At 36.1% G+C, this 16,025-nt stretch overlaps 1 protein-coding gene across 6 annotated transcripts; it reads right to left on the minus strand.

Annotated features, from left to right (window-relative positions):
* Window positions 1–4,156: 4,156 nt before the first annotated feature.
* Window positions 4,157–15,632, minus strand: LOC133881457 (uncharacterized protein At1g10890). 6 transcript variants are annotated; one of them, XM_062320390.1, is made up of 7 exons: window positions 15,451–15,632; window positions 15,204–15,279; window positions 14,836–14,888; window positions 14,537–14,735; window positions 12,388–12,603; window positions 6,057–6,276; window positions 4,157–4,525 (listed from the first exon to the last, which is right to left on the minus strand). In XM_062320390.1, the coding sequence occupies exons 4-7, from the start codon at window positions 14,671–14,673 to the stop codon at window positions 4,259–4,261; spliced, it is 840 nt and encodes a 279-aa protein (XP_062176374.1). In that variant the 5' UTR covers window positions 14,674–14,735; window positions 14,836–14,888; window positions 15,204–15,279; window positions 15,451–15,632; the 3' UTR covers window positions 4,157–4,258. The 6 variants fall into 6 exon arrangements, with proteins under 6 accessions (XP_062176374.1, XP_062176372.1, XP_062176375.1 ...); XM_062320388.1 differs by lacking the exon at window positions 15,204–15,279; XM_062320391.1 differs by lacking the exons at window positions 15,204–15,279; window positions 15,451–15,632 and adding an exon at window positions 15,052–15,070.
* Window positions 15,633–16,025: the final 393 nt, after the last annotated feature.

Consider the following 16,025-nt stretch of genomic DNA (forward strand, 5'->3'; position numbering starts at 1 on the left):
GGTCTCCTACTCAGTTTCTTCTCTCCCTCTCACGGTCTCTCACTCTCTCGTTCAGTCTCCCTGTGTCTCTCTCGGCAAGAGAGAGTAAAGGGAAGAACGGGAAAGAAGGAGAACAGAGAAGAAAGAAGAAGGAAGGAGAGAGTTGCTGCGGGTTGGAAGAGAAACATAGAAGATGAAGAGTTTCTGGTTTCCTGCTGTAAAATAGAGGAAGACAGGGAGAAAGCTAGAGAATTCTGCAAAACGTAGAAAGAAAGAAAGAAGAAGAAGAATGGGGCAGCTTGTGCGTGAAATGTAAAAGGGGGATGCACCTCAATTTATACATTTTTGGACGGTCAAGATCGCTTGATTTTTAATCTGATCTGATGGTCAAGAATGCTACTTGGGCAGCAAGTTTGGGCTTGTAGAAGTGAGCTGGGCATTCGTGACTCATCTCAAGGGAAGGATAAAAATCAGAGAAGGAAAAGAGAGGAAGGAGTCGCACATGATTCATCAAGGTAGGGGAATAGCTAGGTGACTCATCTCATCTAAAGGAATCTCAATCATTAGATTGCATAATTTTCTTATCTTTTCCTAACTAAATCTTAGCTTCTAACTAGATGCTTTGATTCTCTTTGCAATTAAACTAGGCAGTAACTGGGCAGTATCAACGTGTAAGGAGGCTGGGATGAGATGGGCTGGGCTAACATGGGCTTGGCTGAGTTTTTATAGAAATAGAAATGGGCCTACAAAATCTATATATCTGAATTTTCGTCCAATTCAGAGGTATAACTTTTCATGGATGTTTTTGGGTAGTAAATGGAGTCCAAAAATTATTAAATTTGGAGGGTAGCTAGAGGACTATGAGACGAGCGTTCTGGCTTTTGAATCGATGAAAACGGAGTTCATTTGCCCTATTTTCGTTATTCCAAAGTTTAAGGTCCGTTTGAGTTTTTATCAAAATACAACTATAAAGGCTTTTAAATGAATATTTATTTCTATAAATATTCATATTTATTCTTTTTCATTATTATTATGTCTTAAATCATATTTTAAGATATTTTATTCAATATCTTAAAATACGGGATATTACATATATATATAGCACTTGGTGGTTGGAAACTTGGGATTTGCTAGTTTAAGCCAAATAATAATTAAAAAAAAAAAAAGAAAAAGAAAAAAAAAATTGACTTGTGAATTTTGCTTTGACGTGCTTTGCTTCACGTACTTTCTTTCTTTTTAGGGGCCTTGTCAATTAAACGATGCGTTTTGAAAAGAAAAGAAAAGAAAAACACATGCATCATCTTCAACCTTCCTCTCTTCTTCAACTTTTGTAACTTTTTAACTGCATAAACGGCTTGAACAGTAACAGCAGAAGAAAATCACGGCAGAGGGTGGGCAATTCTATCCCCCTATGAGTTGCTGAGGCCTTGAGGGTGGGCAATTGGGGCATATGTAAAAGTTCTACCATGAGTAAGAAGAATTTTTGGGAGTTGAGGGGGGCATGTGACTCCCCCCCCCGGGCTCCGCCCCTAAAGTTATACATTATAAAGAAAGCGCAAAAAAAAAAAAAAAGAATTTTACGTATTTAAGTATATAAACTTCTCTATTGTGGTTATCTTATCAGCTATGAATTTTCAATAATAAAATTCTATTTTTTGAAAATTCTAAACTATGCGCTATTATAAACACAAGTTAAACATATTTTCTAAAAATGGGGGCTCTTATTGCATAAGGTACGTTTTTATTATACTTAGTGGGATTGTGGACTCATATATCCGCCTGTAAAATTGTGATAATTTTATAATTTCATAATTGATGCAGGAGAGGAAGCTGAGGACAAGGACTCTTATTTATGTTTAGGATATTATGGATGAGGCTGACAGTAGCCTCGATTTTGTTGTTAGTCTAATATTGTATATATTTTATGTACTATCTGTGACACTTTTTGTTAAACAATGTTAGAGCATGTATTTAATATTGTAACTTAACATTGTTAATATTTTGTTTAAATTTGAGGTTTATATAGTAGCTCTCGTATATTTATTGAGATGAGATTGTGATATCAAAAGAAAATGAAAAATTTATTCTGCTGCGAGATTTCTGTATTATATTTATGGGGTAAATATATTTAGGCCCCTTAAACTAACACTCGCGCGTTTTCAAATTAGTCATACAAACTAACAAATATGACATTTAGATACAGCAAGTTATCATTTTGTATAATAAATAATAAATAATAAATAAAGCCCTTTCGTCAGCCTCAGGCGTTAGAATAAATGGAAAGTAGTCATGTGCCTTGATGTGATCAATTTGAACAAAATCTTATGAAAATACTCTTACTTTATGCTCCGTTTGTTTCGACGTAAAATGATTTCGACGAAATTATTTTCAGAAAAAATGATTTTCTTGAAAATATTTTTCGGTGTTTGGTTTGCACGAAAAAAAATTACGAAATGCAAAAATCAAAGTTTGGCAAATGTCGCCGGAATCCGGCAACGTCCGATCGCTGTCGCCGGATTCCGGCGAAAAAGTTTGATCGGATCCGGCCGGAATCTTTCGGATCCAGCCAGATCAATGGCCGGATCCAGTCATATCCGGCCGGATCCTAGCCATTTTGGCCAGATCTGGACGGAATCTTCCGGATCCGGCCGGATCAATGGCCGGATCCGGTCATATCCGGCCGGATCCTGGCCGTTTTGGCCAGATCCGGCCGGATCAATGGCCGGAAACCGGTAAATTCCGGCCGGAATTTGGTCATCCGGTGGCCGGATTCCAGCGCCGGCATAATTCCGGTGACTGATTCCGGCACCGGCAGGGTTCCGGCGACCAGATGTTGTTGGACTCCGACGCCGACCAAATTCCGACGACCGATAATTGTTAAATTCTGAAGATCGGATATCAAACATGTGTGTAAGGACGAAGAGTTTCATTTCATAAAACGATTTACGGTTTTAAAAATCGTAAATCGTTTTCCGAAAATTAAAGAAGCTTTTACGGTCAAACTGGAAATGATTTTCGTTGACCATTATTTTCGCCCTTACCAAACACCGGAAAATGCTGAAATCGTTTTTCAAAAATTATTTTAAACCGAAACAAACGGAGCATTAGTGTAAATTTATAATGACCATCAAATATGTGAACCCTAAAATTTTGACGGCTTGTCAAAGAAATGGCACACCCATTATAAATGACATGTGAACTTTTGAGTTGTCAAACCAATTAGCCATGTGAACTCAAAAGGTGACGGTTGGAAATTAGTTAATTACAATTGTCAGTTTTCAAAGCAATTAGCCATGCGAACTGAAAAGTGACAGACAGTGGGGGATATTAGCAAATTACAATTTACAGCACTCAAATTCAAGAGTGACAATAAGGAAGTAATGCTAAAACTTACGCTTTCCCTTTTGTTATTTTTGTGTTCTTTCAAACATTACGTGACTTTTAAAATTTTTATTAAGCTTACAATTAATTATTATTTTAAATTTTGATCAAATTATAATTTTAAAAGACACTTCATTTTTAGAGAAACAAGAGTGACACATGAGAAATTTTTGGAATTATTCCTACAACGTAAGTCTTTTTTAAGTGCTTAAAAACTTCGTCCCTATAATACATATGATCAAAGCACCCACACCTTTTTTTAAGTTATATTTTTTTTCATAGATGGAGAGGTGATGGAAAGACAAAATGCCGATAACAGGTCTACGGAGACTTTGAGACGAGTCTTTTTCTTAAAAACTTTCATGTATGTAATGATACTTTTTATTTTGATTAATAAAATTATCTATAAAAGCTTTTTAATATTTAGATTGCTTTGTCGATGAAACCTAATTTGTTGGTGAACTTATCAACATTTACGTGAGATGACATCCATTCTAAACGTTATCCCGTTGCAAAAGTAGTGGAGCATCCCTCAACCCTATCATTTTAATTTCATATCGAATTTGTGAGTCGTATAAAAAAGTGTCAATCCTAGTGCCCTATGTCAAGTTCAGGTCGTGTCGCAACTGCAGAAGAAAAGTGATGGGGCTTGATTTTGTAGATGGGAAGATGTTTGATTCTAAACCCTACTGGAGAAACCAGACTCAAGTATCCAAGCAAGGAGAAAAAGGGCCAAACAAACAAGCCAAGTAAGAAAGATGGACAGGTAAACAAGAATGAAAGGGGGGCCAAAAACTTTATCAAACAACAAATAGTTTTCACGAATTTGGAATGTGTACATGGAACTAAATCCAGCACATACGCTCGAAAACCAATCAAACCAAGTTTTTACAAATATTCACTTGGAGCCAAATGCAAACGACAATTTCGGACGGGATTTGTTCTTGCCCAACAATTTAATCTGGTTTAGCCGTTCTTCCTCCTCTTGCTGTTTCTTTCTTCGCATAGCCTCTTCCTTTTGTCTTTGCAGCTCTTCTAGCTCCCGGTACCGTTCCTCCTCTCGCCGCTGCTGCTCTAGAGCTTCCCTTCTCTGGGCTTCTTCTATCCTCCTCCGGTTCTCCTCCAGCATCCTTTCCAGCTCTTCTTTCTCTTTCCAAGCCCTTTCCTGTGAGAACCAAAGTAAATCAGCTTCGATTATTCTGGAAGGAGTGAGGTAAATGGAAGAAAAGAAGAGGCCCATCAAAACCACCAACAGAATCCTTCTCACAGAAAAAAGTGTACGCCAAGATGGTTTTGGCAGATTACTTCTACAATACTTCCGTAATAATGCTTTTGATAAGTAGCAGGAGTTGATTTAAAACAATAAAACTATAAAGGCAAGACTAAATATACAGCAATTGTATAAAAAGATATGCTAAAGAGTGAAAAAAAAATAAAAATAAACAAGAAATTATAGCTAATATTTAACATTACAAAGATTTAAAAATTTCAAGAACGATTAAATAATACAAACCCCCATATGCTCTCATCCAATCAACATTGATAATTCAAATCCATTAAATGTCCAAGCAATCTTCTCCCTCCGAATACAACTCCACATAAAGATAAAACAGAATGGCATTCCATATGATGCTCCTCAGGTCTCCAGCAAATGACTTTTTCAAAACCAAAACACCACCAACTTGGCATAAGATAATGTTATAAACTATATTTTTATCTTTCGATTATCCCACAATAATGAGGTAACAATCCCAACCAACAATTGGATTAGTCTTTGTTAAAACAAAAAAAAAAATAGGGAGAACTTCACTTATAACCCCTGATCTTTCATCACTTTTGAAAAAATGTACTCAAGCTTTAAAAAGTATCAATTTAGGGTATCCATCTTTTAATTTTTTTCAATTTCAACTTTCCGTTAGATTTTTCTGTTAAATCTTATCAAAATTTCCAAAATACCCCTCCTTTTTTTAGGGGAAAAAAAAAATAAAAAACTTACTAAGATTTAAGTGTTGATCAGAATTTTATAGAATTTGTAAAAATACCCATGCCTGAATCTTAGAAAAAATTTATAACCTTTTTAAAAAAAAATAAATACAGAGGTATTTTGAAAATTTTAATAGGATTTAACGAAAAATTTTAACAGATGGTTATTTAATTGAAAAAAATTGAAAGATATATACCCTAAATTGACACTTTTTAAAGTTTGGGTACCTTTTTTCTAAAGTCATGAAAGATTAGGGGTTATAAGTAAAGTTTTCCCAAAAAAAATATCCAAGAGTTGATTAGGATTGTCACCTCAACACTGTAGGAAAATTGGAGGATAAAAATGTAATATCTAGCATTCCTCCCCAATAAATCCCAAACAATGGGATTACCACATACCCTCAATTTCCCTAGCAACTGAAAGAAAACTAGTAACTTTACCCATTTATTTTAAAGTTTTTGCAAAACCCAATCTCACATACCATGCCACTGAATTTGAGATTGATTTCTCTTCCTCTTAAATACAACAAAACTTCGTCCCATATCTAACAGATTACTGAAAATTGCACAAGGCGGCAAATTTTTATAGGAAAGAATTCTGAAAATAATTTCCCCCCAAGTACCTAAATGGGACATCATGATACGAACAATAATGTGTCATTCATACCAGAGGGGAGAAAAAGGGAAGGGCGCTAGCAATCCAAAATATATACCTCCTTTTGCCTTGCCTCAATAATAGCAGATTCCTTTTCTTTCTCAAGTTGAGCTGCAACTTCATCATGAAGTCTCTTCCGTCCCTCCTCCAACCGCCTCTGTACTTCCAGCTTAATCTCCTCAGAGTGCATGCTCACTTCGACTTCCCTACGAATTGCTTCTTCCACTCTTTTCGTAGTCTCTTCTTCTATCAATTTCAATTCTGCTTCCTGTTGTCGCCTGAGAGTAAAGATAAAAAGTTAGGCAGGAAATGACCATTCATGCAGTGGGGGGAAACACCGCACTGAATATTCCAATCGTTGCGCTTATGATTCCAAAGGTTTTTGAATCCAGACAACTATAAAGCTAAGAGGTCAATAATGACATCTGCGTCTTTCTTTTTTTTTCCTTCTCTCTACTCAGTACGTAGCTATAATAAATGGCAAACTAACCTTCATGACAGCAAGGGCACTAAATATATGCTTATGCTTTTAAGGCATACCTCTAACCGAATCCTGATCCAAACAAATGAGTTTCAAAACTGGTGAACAGTAGATAAACGAAGCACCCAATTTGATCATCAAATATAACAAGTTGAACTATAGCAGTATCTTCCTTCAGAAAAGCCTGTGGAGAAGAAAGTCAAGTAACCTGCTGCAGTTTTAAAACTGATCACTGACAAACTTCAATTCTTGCACACAACATTTTTTATAAGATAAAGATTTATGGGTTTTGAAATATATTTAGCCAAGTTTTTGTAATAATCCAGTGCCAAATGCACCAAAACAATGACAAAAGCTAGAAATTCAGCTGTTCAGAAAACAATCACAGGACAACAATTAGAGCTCCACACTTGCAAAGTATTACGACTGTTACACAAGCAAATTGGTTAGATAAGAGTCCAACTCAAATTGCAGCCATAAGGGGTCAGAAGTCCACCCCCAAATTTGCATCCTAAATATAACTAAACTAAGTCCTAATATCACGGGGATTTTCATGGCTTCCCCAATGCTGCTTCAGGTTATCAAAAAAGAATACACCTGCAACCAGTTTGGCAATGGGCCTTTCACTGCTTTTGTACAGTGGCTTGGGCTTTTTAGGCAGCTTGTGCCTCTCAGAGCAGTTGAAGTTTCTTGTTTTCATGAAACCTTTGAAAAGCAGTAGCCTCACCAAACGGACTCTTAACTTTTTAAACCTGTATAACCCCAAGAATGCATAGACTGGTTTAGGCTGAGCGAAGTCAACTTTGCAGTTTAGGCCCTACAATAGCAACAAATTACCCCAAGGTATTTCTTGACTAACTAGATGAGACCCAAATCACCTCTGTTAATCATATTTCAAACCATTAGATCCATCCCAAACGAAAACCAGAATTACAAATAGTTGTTATGCTGTACTCAGGGAGAAAAAAAAATAGAGACAAGGAATTTGGATTATCTTTCAACCGGATAATGGGGGCAACATGAACATCAGCTCGGCTAAAGCAAAGATGAGAAAATTCTCAAGCTCACTGATTCAGGAGATACAAGGAAGAAAGCATGTCCCAAAATCTAGAGGTGTTCATTGAAAACCTAGCTCAACAAATTAGAACACCAAACTAGCACGAAGAAAGAAATTGCAGAAGGGGAACCAAAACTGGAGGAAAGAGGTAATTATAGATTCTAGCAAGATACTTTGCATTAGAAGGAATGCTTGTTTCAATTTTGTAATTTCATAAAATACAGCCTCTGCCCAATCTCAATCCCATATCTAAAAATAAAGCCCACCCATTAGCTGGGCTGGGCGTTGGAGTATGCTCAACCTGCCCAAGTGTTTCAAAAGCTCAGGACTTATGTCACACGCCCTAGTACCCTTATCAGGCATTGCTTCATACTAGAGGAATTTCGGATTAAAGTTCACATTACTAACAGATTACCAGAGAATCATTTCATTTCAGTAATAGAAAAGTAGGAAATATTACCAACTGATCTTTTCTTCATTCAGGATATAATAAGAACATGGTAGAATTCTTTTTTATTTTATTTTATTTATCTGGTGGGTAAAAAGTTCAGCTATTACAGGTACATTTATGTTCATAGCAAACTAGATGGGATAAATAGTAAAAGAGAACTCCTGAAATGTCAGATTTTTGAAAACACAATTATTCATCAAAATAAAATTTAGCTTTTTTGTCCAATTAACTTGGCCATTATATCCAAGGAACAGGGGCGCATTTTAGTATCACTAAAAATCGTATTCCAAATAGAAGTATACATTTGAACTTCATTATTGGATTTCCCATGAATACTGTAGAGATTTATTTCATGCGAGTCTAAGAAATGCTCCTGGAAACAAAATTGAACTTCATCGAACAGAACTATATTCGACTTCAAAACAAGAGGTACCACAGACATAGGGCCACTTCATTAGAATCTCGAACCTACTATTTACAACTCAATAATGGATTCTAGGTTGATTTTTATATCCCTCAAAGAGGGTCAACAATGATCTAATAAACTGCCTTTCTTCCCTCTCCCTCTCTCTTTCTACCGACTTCGTCGAACAAAACTGCTAGTTTTTTTTTTTTTTTTTTTTTTTTTTTTTTTTGAGTTTTTTAGGTGAAAGCTTAAACTTCATCTTTAAGTTCTTAAACCCTTGAGGTATAATAACTACAGAGTCCATTGAATACTGAACTTGTCTAAAAGAACATGATGGTTAATACAAAGCCATCCTGAATACGGTTCTATTGTTTCTAAGATTTTGGTCTTATATTCAAAAACTTGTGGAAGAATTAGCAACTTCTAGAGATTATGGCTATTTAGCTCTGCTGAACTTGCCTATGATCAGTAAAGGAGCCAAAACAAATGTCTTCGGAGGCTAGATTTCATATGTACTACAAAAATTCTAAAAAACAAGAAAAACCATAGCTCATGGAAATCATTTAGTGGCTGCAAAGCATGTAAGGTCAGATTGTTTTCTAGATGCAGCCCTTCAATTTCATATACGTATGTTTATTTAGGTTTTTTTCCATTTGTCATTTTCTTTCGTATTGCCTCTAAAATGTCTTGATAGTAAATTAAAATCTGGAGAGCAGGGTGTACTCTACAAGTTGGACATAGAAAAAGCATATGATCATGTTGACTGGGACTTCTTGTTGTACATGTTGAGAAGGTGCAGTTTTGGAGGAAAATAGAGCTCTTGGATAGCTCATTGTATCTCCTCAATGCGTTTTTCGGTTTTGGTTAACGGCACTCCCACCGGTTTTTTTTTTAATAGCTCCCGCGAATTGAGACAGAGGGACCCTCTGTCTCCCTTATTGTTTGTCATTGTGATGGAGGCTTTGGTTAAGATGATCTCTACAGCAGCGAGTGAGGGTCTTCAGACTAGCTTTTCTGTTGGAGGGATTGGTATCTTACCTCCTGTTTGCATATAATACTTTGATTTTTAATGAAGTTGACCCACTCATCAAAAAAAAAATTTAATAAGGTTGACCCAGATCATCTTCAAAATTTGTGATGTTTTTTCTTATATTTTAAAGTTGTTTCAAGTTTAAAGATCAGTTTGTCTAAAGATGGAATTGGTCACTATGGGCGTTGGTAATGTGGAGGGATTGGCAGCTATACAAGGTTGTAGGGTTTCTTCTTTGTCGGTTGGCTAGTTGGAAAATAATATATTTGTCAAAAGGTGGTAGGGTTACCCTTATTAAGAATACAGTTTCCAACTTGTCCACGTACTACATGTCTCTATTCCCTCCCACTTGGGGTGTTGCAAACCATATTGACAAGATCCAACAATATTTCTTATGGGGTTGGCTTAGCGAAGAATTCAAATTTCATCCGGTTAGTTGGTCTAAGGTTTGCTCTCCGATTGTTGAGGGAGGTTAGGGGGTTCGAAACTTGTTATTGTTCAATCAAGCTCTCTTAGTTGGCATTATGGGCATGAAAGAGATGCTTGGTGGAGACTTGTAGTAGACTCCAAATTTGGCCGTTCGTTTGGAGGGTGGTGTTCTAATGAGCGATATGGAGCGCATGAGTTGGGATTATGAAAGAATATAAGGAGGTGTTGGGTAAGTTCTCAAGTCATACTAGATTTGAGGTGGGACACGGCTCTACGGTCAATTTCTGGCATGATTTATGGTGTGGAGACAAGGCCCTAAAGGAAGGCTTTCTGATGTTATGGTATTGCTTGTGGGAAGGATGCTTCCATAGTGGCTCACTTGAGAGATTTCTAGCAGCTCCAATCAATGGAACATTAGCTTTGCTAGTGCATTTCATGATTGAGAGGTGGATATCTTTGCCACGTTCTACAATTTGTTGTATTCAGTTAGAATGAGACAGGAAGGTGAAGATAAGATAAGGTGGGCTTCTTCCAAAAGAAGGTTGCTCGATGTTAAATCTTTCTACAGTATCCTAAGTCATAATGAAGGCTCTCCTTTCCCTTGAAAGAGTATTTGGCAGACTACGGCTCCCTCAAGGATGGCTTTTTTTTTTTAGTTGGCAGTTCTAAGAAAGATCCTTACCATGGACAACCTAAGGGAGAGGCATATTATTGTGGTAGACCATCTTCTTCTTCATTGTGAGGTTGCTTGCGCCTTAAGGAGTGCTTTTTTCAACCGCTTCAGGTTATCTTGGGTTATGCCTAAACAAGTTGCTGATTTACTTGCTTGTTGATGGACTGCTACAGGAGTTTTGAGGACTGTGAGAGAATGCTAGATGAGCTTATATCTTTATTCTTCTATACCTTTAGACAACGACTTTTGCATCCCCTTTGGTGCTTAATTTGTGATCTTCTTGTTCTTTTTTCCCCTTCTAACTATGTGTTTTCTCTTGTATACTTCATGCATACCTGGGAGTGCCTTACGCTTTTTATATACATCTTGATTACTTATCAAAAAAATTATCTATACCTGTGAGTAGTGATAGTTAAAAAAGGGAAAAAAAATGTTCCTAAACAAGAACCTCAAAGAGGGGAAGAACATTTGTAGAACCAACTATATGTCTCAAATGAAGCCTACAATTGATATGCAAGAGCGGATGTATGTTATCATCCAAATAAGATTTTTCTGCAGTCCTTTGTAAAATTTAAAAGGATTATGGGGCAAAAACATCTATCAGCACATATCCACCATTTCCATCAGAAATAACTTGCTAAAAAGTAATGCTTTACACACTTAGAATCTTAAAAATCAAAGGCCTCTATCTCTTTTCTTAATTTTTTGCCTTATGTATAACGCAAGAAGTAATTATAAAAACTGCTTTGTAAAGGGCAGAACATTTAATTGAGAAAACGGTAAAAGGATATATATATATATATATATATATATAACTTTAAGAACATGACTCCTTCATTAACAAGTTGAATCACCCCATGACATCAATTCTACACCTTGAAGTGCCGCACAGCAATTTTTTGCATATCATACTTGAAAAAGAAAACACTCATTTTGACAGAATCCCACACTAGATAAGTGCTTAAAACCTTCCAAAAACAACCTCAGTATTCTGTTATGTTGACTTTATTTAACTTCTAGAAAGTGCAACAAAGGAGGTTGCTTGGTGACAAAAGAATCCCCCATCAAGAGGAGTAACAAACTTGCGCCACCAGGTATGCTGCTCATTTTGAATGTTACAGCATTACATTGCAAGTGTGACGGATCAAATAGTTGTACAAGACTCAATTATAGTATTTTAAGTTATTGTGGGCCTAAGAATTGGTTCCCAATCAAATCTGCTTTTCAATAAAGATATATCATATCACATTTGACTTGTGCATGCCGTATTTTCTATTTTCCAGTAAAATGAAGACATCAGTCTGAAATTTCTTTCCTTGGAGAAATGTAAAATATCTCATATGTATGTAAAAACATGTGATATTTTATGATGTGTACTTGAGATTTCAGACATCAATAAAAACCCAGTTTGCTCTTCTGACGCCATCTTCCTCTAACAAAGATATATACAAATAAACAATTGAAGATCTTGGGCTCCAGAGGTTGCTATGGAGAAAAAAACGATAAAAGTGATCTTCCTTGACCTGTGAGGAACCAGACTGCCAAGATGTAGTATGAATTCATAGTTTCTGTGGTGAATTTTTTAATGCATCATTCCCATAAAACAAAAACCCTTTAGGGCAAACAGCTGTAACAGTCCATACAAGTATTTTCCTACCCATAACCCAAATTACTATATTATATGTGATAGAAATAATAACAGTATTTTCAAGTACCTTCTCAGCACAAAATAGGAGGTAAAAAGAAACACATGTAAACTTGATCTATGGCCTTTCAATATGTGCAGTGCAACTCAAAATAAACCTAGAGAAAGGAGACGAGACATAACTAAGCCAGAAGCATACGTGATGAAATTGATATACCTTTTCTTCTCTTCTTCTTCTATTCTCAATTTTTCACTTGCATTTTTGCGTTCTATTGACCCAAGACTTGAACTTGAAGATTTACGAATAGGAGACAAGGAGGAACTCCTACTCCTTTGCCTCTTATGATTTCTTGGAGTTGGAGAACGACTTTTATGACGTCTTGGAGGTGAACGACTTCTGCGGTGTCTTGGGGAAATAGAACGACTTTTCCGTCTGTATAAGAACATTAAATTTATTGAGCAACACACCAAAACAAAAATGTTAAAGAAATTGGATGCTATTATACATATAAGTATCAAGTCAGTCCACCATTTAGTACAGTAAAATACAGAAGCATGTACAAGTTACCTCATACACTGTTAAGAATAACCTTTGTGTGCTCCATCTTTTATCACATGAAGAAGCAAATGTCACAATCGAGCAACAAAAGGACAACCAATGGCCACCCATCACCTGCTCACTTCCCATACAACGGGAAGAAAGAGTTTTTTTCAATTTTCTCATGAAGAGCATGCATCGTATCCCACCCTCACAACACTCTTTAATCTTTTGCTCCAATTATTTTATTTGACTCTTTTTTTTGGGATTTCTATGCACAAGGTGAGTTGCCTGAAGGCCAGATACGCCCACTGACAATTCTTACAAACGAAGTGACAAATCAACAAACTTTTTGGCCATTATCGAGCAACATACTTCAAAATTAGCATGACTATCATCAATCATATGTGCACAGATCATGAAGGTGTTCAATGGAGCTCATGAAAACAGAAGATTCTCCGAACAGCAAGAAGTTATACATAGACCAAGATAGACAATGTAACTATCCACCCGCTTCCACTACTACATGTAAAAACAAAGAAGCCAAAATAATGAGGAATTACAATGTAAAAATAAATTTGAATAAAAGTTTCATCTTGGCAGGCATAACTAAAAAAGAATCGTGTTCCATCAAAAGCCCACAGAAAGTAACGAACTCAAATACTCAACTTTAACATTGGAGGTTTAAGTCAAACTACAACCTTCATTTTTTATTTTATTTTTTTATAACTAATATAATTTATTAAAAAGCGTAAGGCGCCCCAAAGTATACGGACAGTATACACAAGAGGTTCCAAACGAGCAGAAGAAACCCAAACGATACAGCAAGAACACCCACAAAACCCATACCCGACAAGCCCTCAAACCCAAAACCCACAAAACAACAAAGCCCAAAAACCCCCCAAGGCACTTGACGCTAGAAAGCATGAGTCTCACCTTTCCCCCGCCTAGAGGATGCTCCCTTAGCATCATAGTTGATGGAGCATTCTAAATTTAGAAGCTCCCTTCTACCCTTTACCTTTTGAGGGGTAACCTCTAAGGTGACATCGATCCCCTCACACGGATCCCCCATCAAAGACCAGTCCAAACGGGTGGCAAGGGGAAAATCACCCAAGGGGTAAGGAAAATCTCCATCTTCCCCACCCAGAAATCTCCGTCCACCTATTCACTATCCACCCACTCCGAAGATGGACTGAATCCAACCTTCATATTTTGGAAAAACATGCTCCTTTTCTCACAAACTTTGATACCTTTCCAAATTATCTAATGGAAACAAATAAGAAACTCCAACATTTTTATTCAATTTCTGACCAAAGTGAATCCAAGGGAGCGAATGCATTAAGGAGACACATATAACCATGTTTCTGTCAACAGGTATCCACAAAACACTAAAATTATTTGTTTTCATATTTACACCATATAAGATTCGCCCAACATAAACCATTATGACTGCACCAGTACCTCATTTTTCTTTCCTTTTTTCTCTTGGTAAAAGCATTGGTAGCCCAAATTCAGCATGCATGAAATCTAACCACCATTGCCAAATTTATGGTTAAATCTGATATTAAAAACTTTTGAAGATCAAGATTGCCTGAACTATCCCCTTATTAAGTTAAATCTAACCTACACAAAATAGACTTCATATTAGAAAGATAAAAAAGCACTGAAATCAGCAGGGAAGGAAAATATGCGTACAGATTTACTCGAACACATTTCGTAAATCCAGACAGCATGAAAGATATGAGTCCGAAATCATTCTTACAAGTTAAAATTGCGTTCAAACCATTTAAAAACCAGTGCAAGGAAGTGGGACTATAAATGGGATCACCTGCTATAAGAATAGGATGAATACGGTGACCGACTTCTGTCTCTTCGACTTCTCCTGCTATACCTATGTCCCACAGGAGATGGAGAATACCTGCGCCTATACGAAGGTGATCTCGACCGTGACAAATCCCGAGCCATCTCCTACCACCACAACTTTATGCTTACAATCTCAAGATTAAACACCAGCAACAATGCTTTTCCTATAATAACATGATTAATCAATATAAATATGAATCAACAACTGTCCAAATCAAAGCTAGGTTGACATAGAAAAGACAGAAAAAAATATCAACTAATTACAGTAATTATGGATCTCCACACTAAAAATGCGAACATTGGCAGCAATCCTTCCCCTATTAAAACAATCCAATTAATACATATCAGTCAGCAACAATCCAATTCACTGCTAAAAATAAACACAAGAAATATTATTAAAATATTTCAAACTTTGACTTTCCAATGATCCACTAATTAGCAGTAATAAAAAAAAAAAAGATTAATATACGAATCACTAACTTTCACTTTGATTGCTGAGAAAATATCAGAAACCACAATAACCTGAAACTTGGATTCGTCACTAAAAGCAACCAATTGAGCATCAATAACATCAACAATGTTTCTCACATCGATGAGCAAAACAAACCAAATGGTAGCAATCGATATCATACCTCTTAGTCAACCTTAAAATCATGCTAACGAGGAACTGTTTTCATTAAGCTTATGTAATTCATGCATTAGGCTCAGCTGTGAGGCAGTTATAATTTTGTTAGAAACGCAAAACTTCTCAAAATGCATTGCTCGCAATTCCAGTTTTCCAAGATTTTCTCGGGAACCAAATAGGGGGATATACAAACATTAGAGAAAATGAAAAAGCTTCAGAGATTGAAAAGGCAAAACCCTAGGCACCAGATTTACCTGCCGGACCAATCTGAAAGATCTGAGCTCTTCAACTTTTGCATCAATTCAAGCTAAAACCCAAGTCTTAAGATAGAAAACGAGGTGTTTAAAAATCGAAAACCTAGCGAGAGACAGAGAAGAGAGAGAGTGTGTCGTAGTTTGTTTTTTCTATCCGGAGAGTTTTTGTAGTTGATGAGAGAGAGAATGTGCCACCTCGCCGCTTCGTTGTTTAAGAAGTCTGATTTTTTTTTATTTTTTATTTTTTTTTTTTTGGAATACCATAAACACCGTTGGGCATAAATTATTTTTGTCATATTTGTGAAAGGAACAAAAAAAAAATTTACAAATTGATTTTTAGAAAATTCATACAAATTAGTCTTTAAAAGTGACAAATATAATTTAAGCTATTAAAATGGTATGTGAGAAGCACATTCAATTAAAGAAGAGTAATGATACACCACCAACCAAAGATAGCACTTTTTACCACATTGCATATGTGACAGGATGGTCTCCCACCTCATTTTATTTTTAAAACTCAAAAGGTAATGAGAGACCAACTTTTTTTTTTATTAAAAAAAAAAAAAAAACCAATT

The sequence above is a fragment of the Alnus glutinosa genome, chromosome 11 (genome assembly GCF_958979055.1).
Source record: "Alnus glutinosa chromosome 11, dhAlnGlut1.1, whole genome shotgun sequence".
NCBI classification, from domain to species: Eukaryota; Viridiplantae; Streptophyta; class Magnoliopsida; order Fagales; family Betulaceae; genus Alnus; species Alnus glutinosa.

Bases quoted from the DNA above. Each gene is read 5' to 3' on its own strand.
- LOC133881457 (XM_062320389.1), bottom strand. From the start codon at position 14,673: ATGGCTCGGGATTTGTCACGGTCGAGATCACCTTCGTATAGGCGCAGG. The intron at 12,604-14,536 runs GTGATCCCATTT...GTTCTTATACAG, and splicing joins TCATCCTATTCTTATAGCAG to ACGGAAAAGTCGTTCTATTT. The intron at 6,277-12,387 runs GTATATCAATTT...CTTTACTCTCAG, and splicing joins GAAGAAGAAGAGAAGAAAAG to GCGACAACAGGAAGCAGAAT.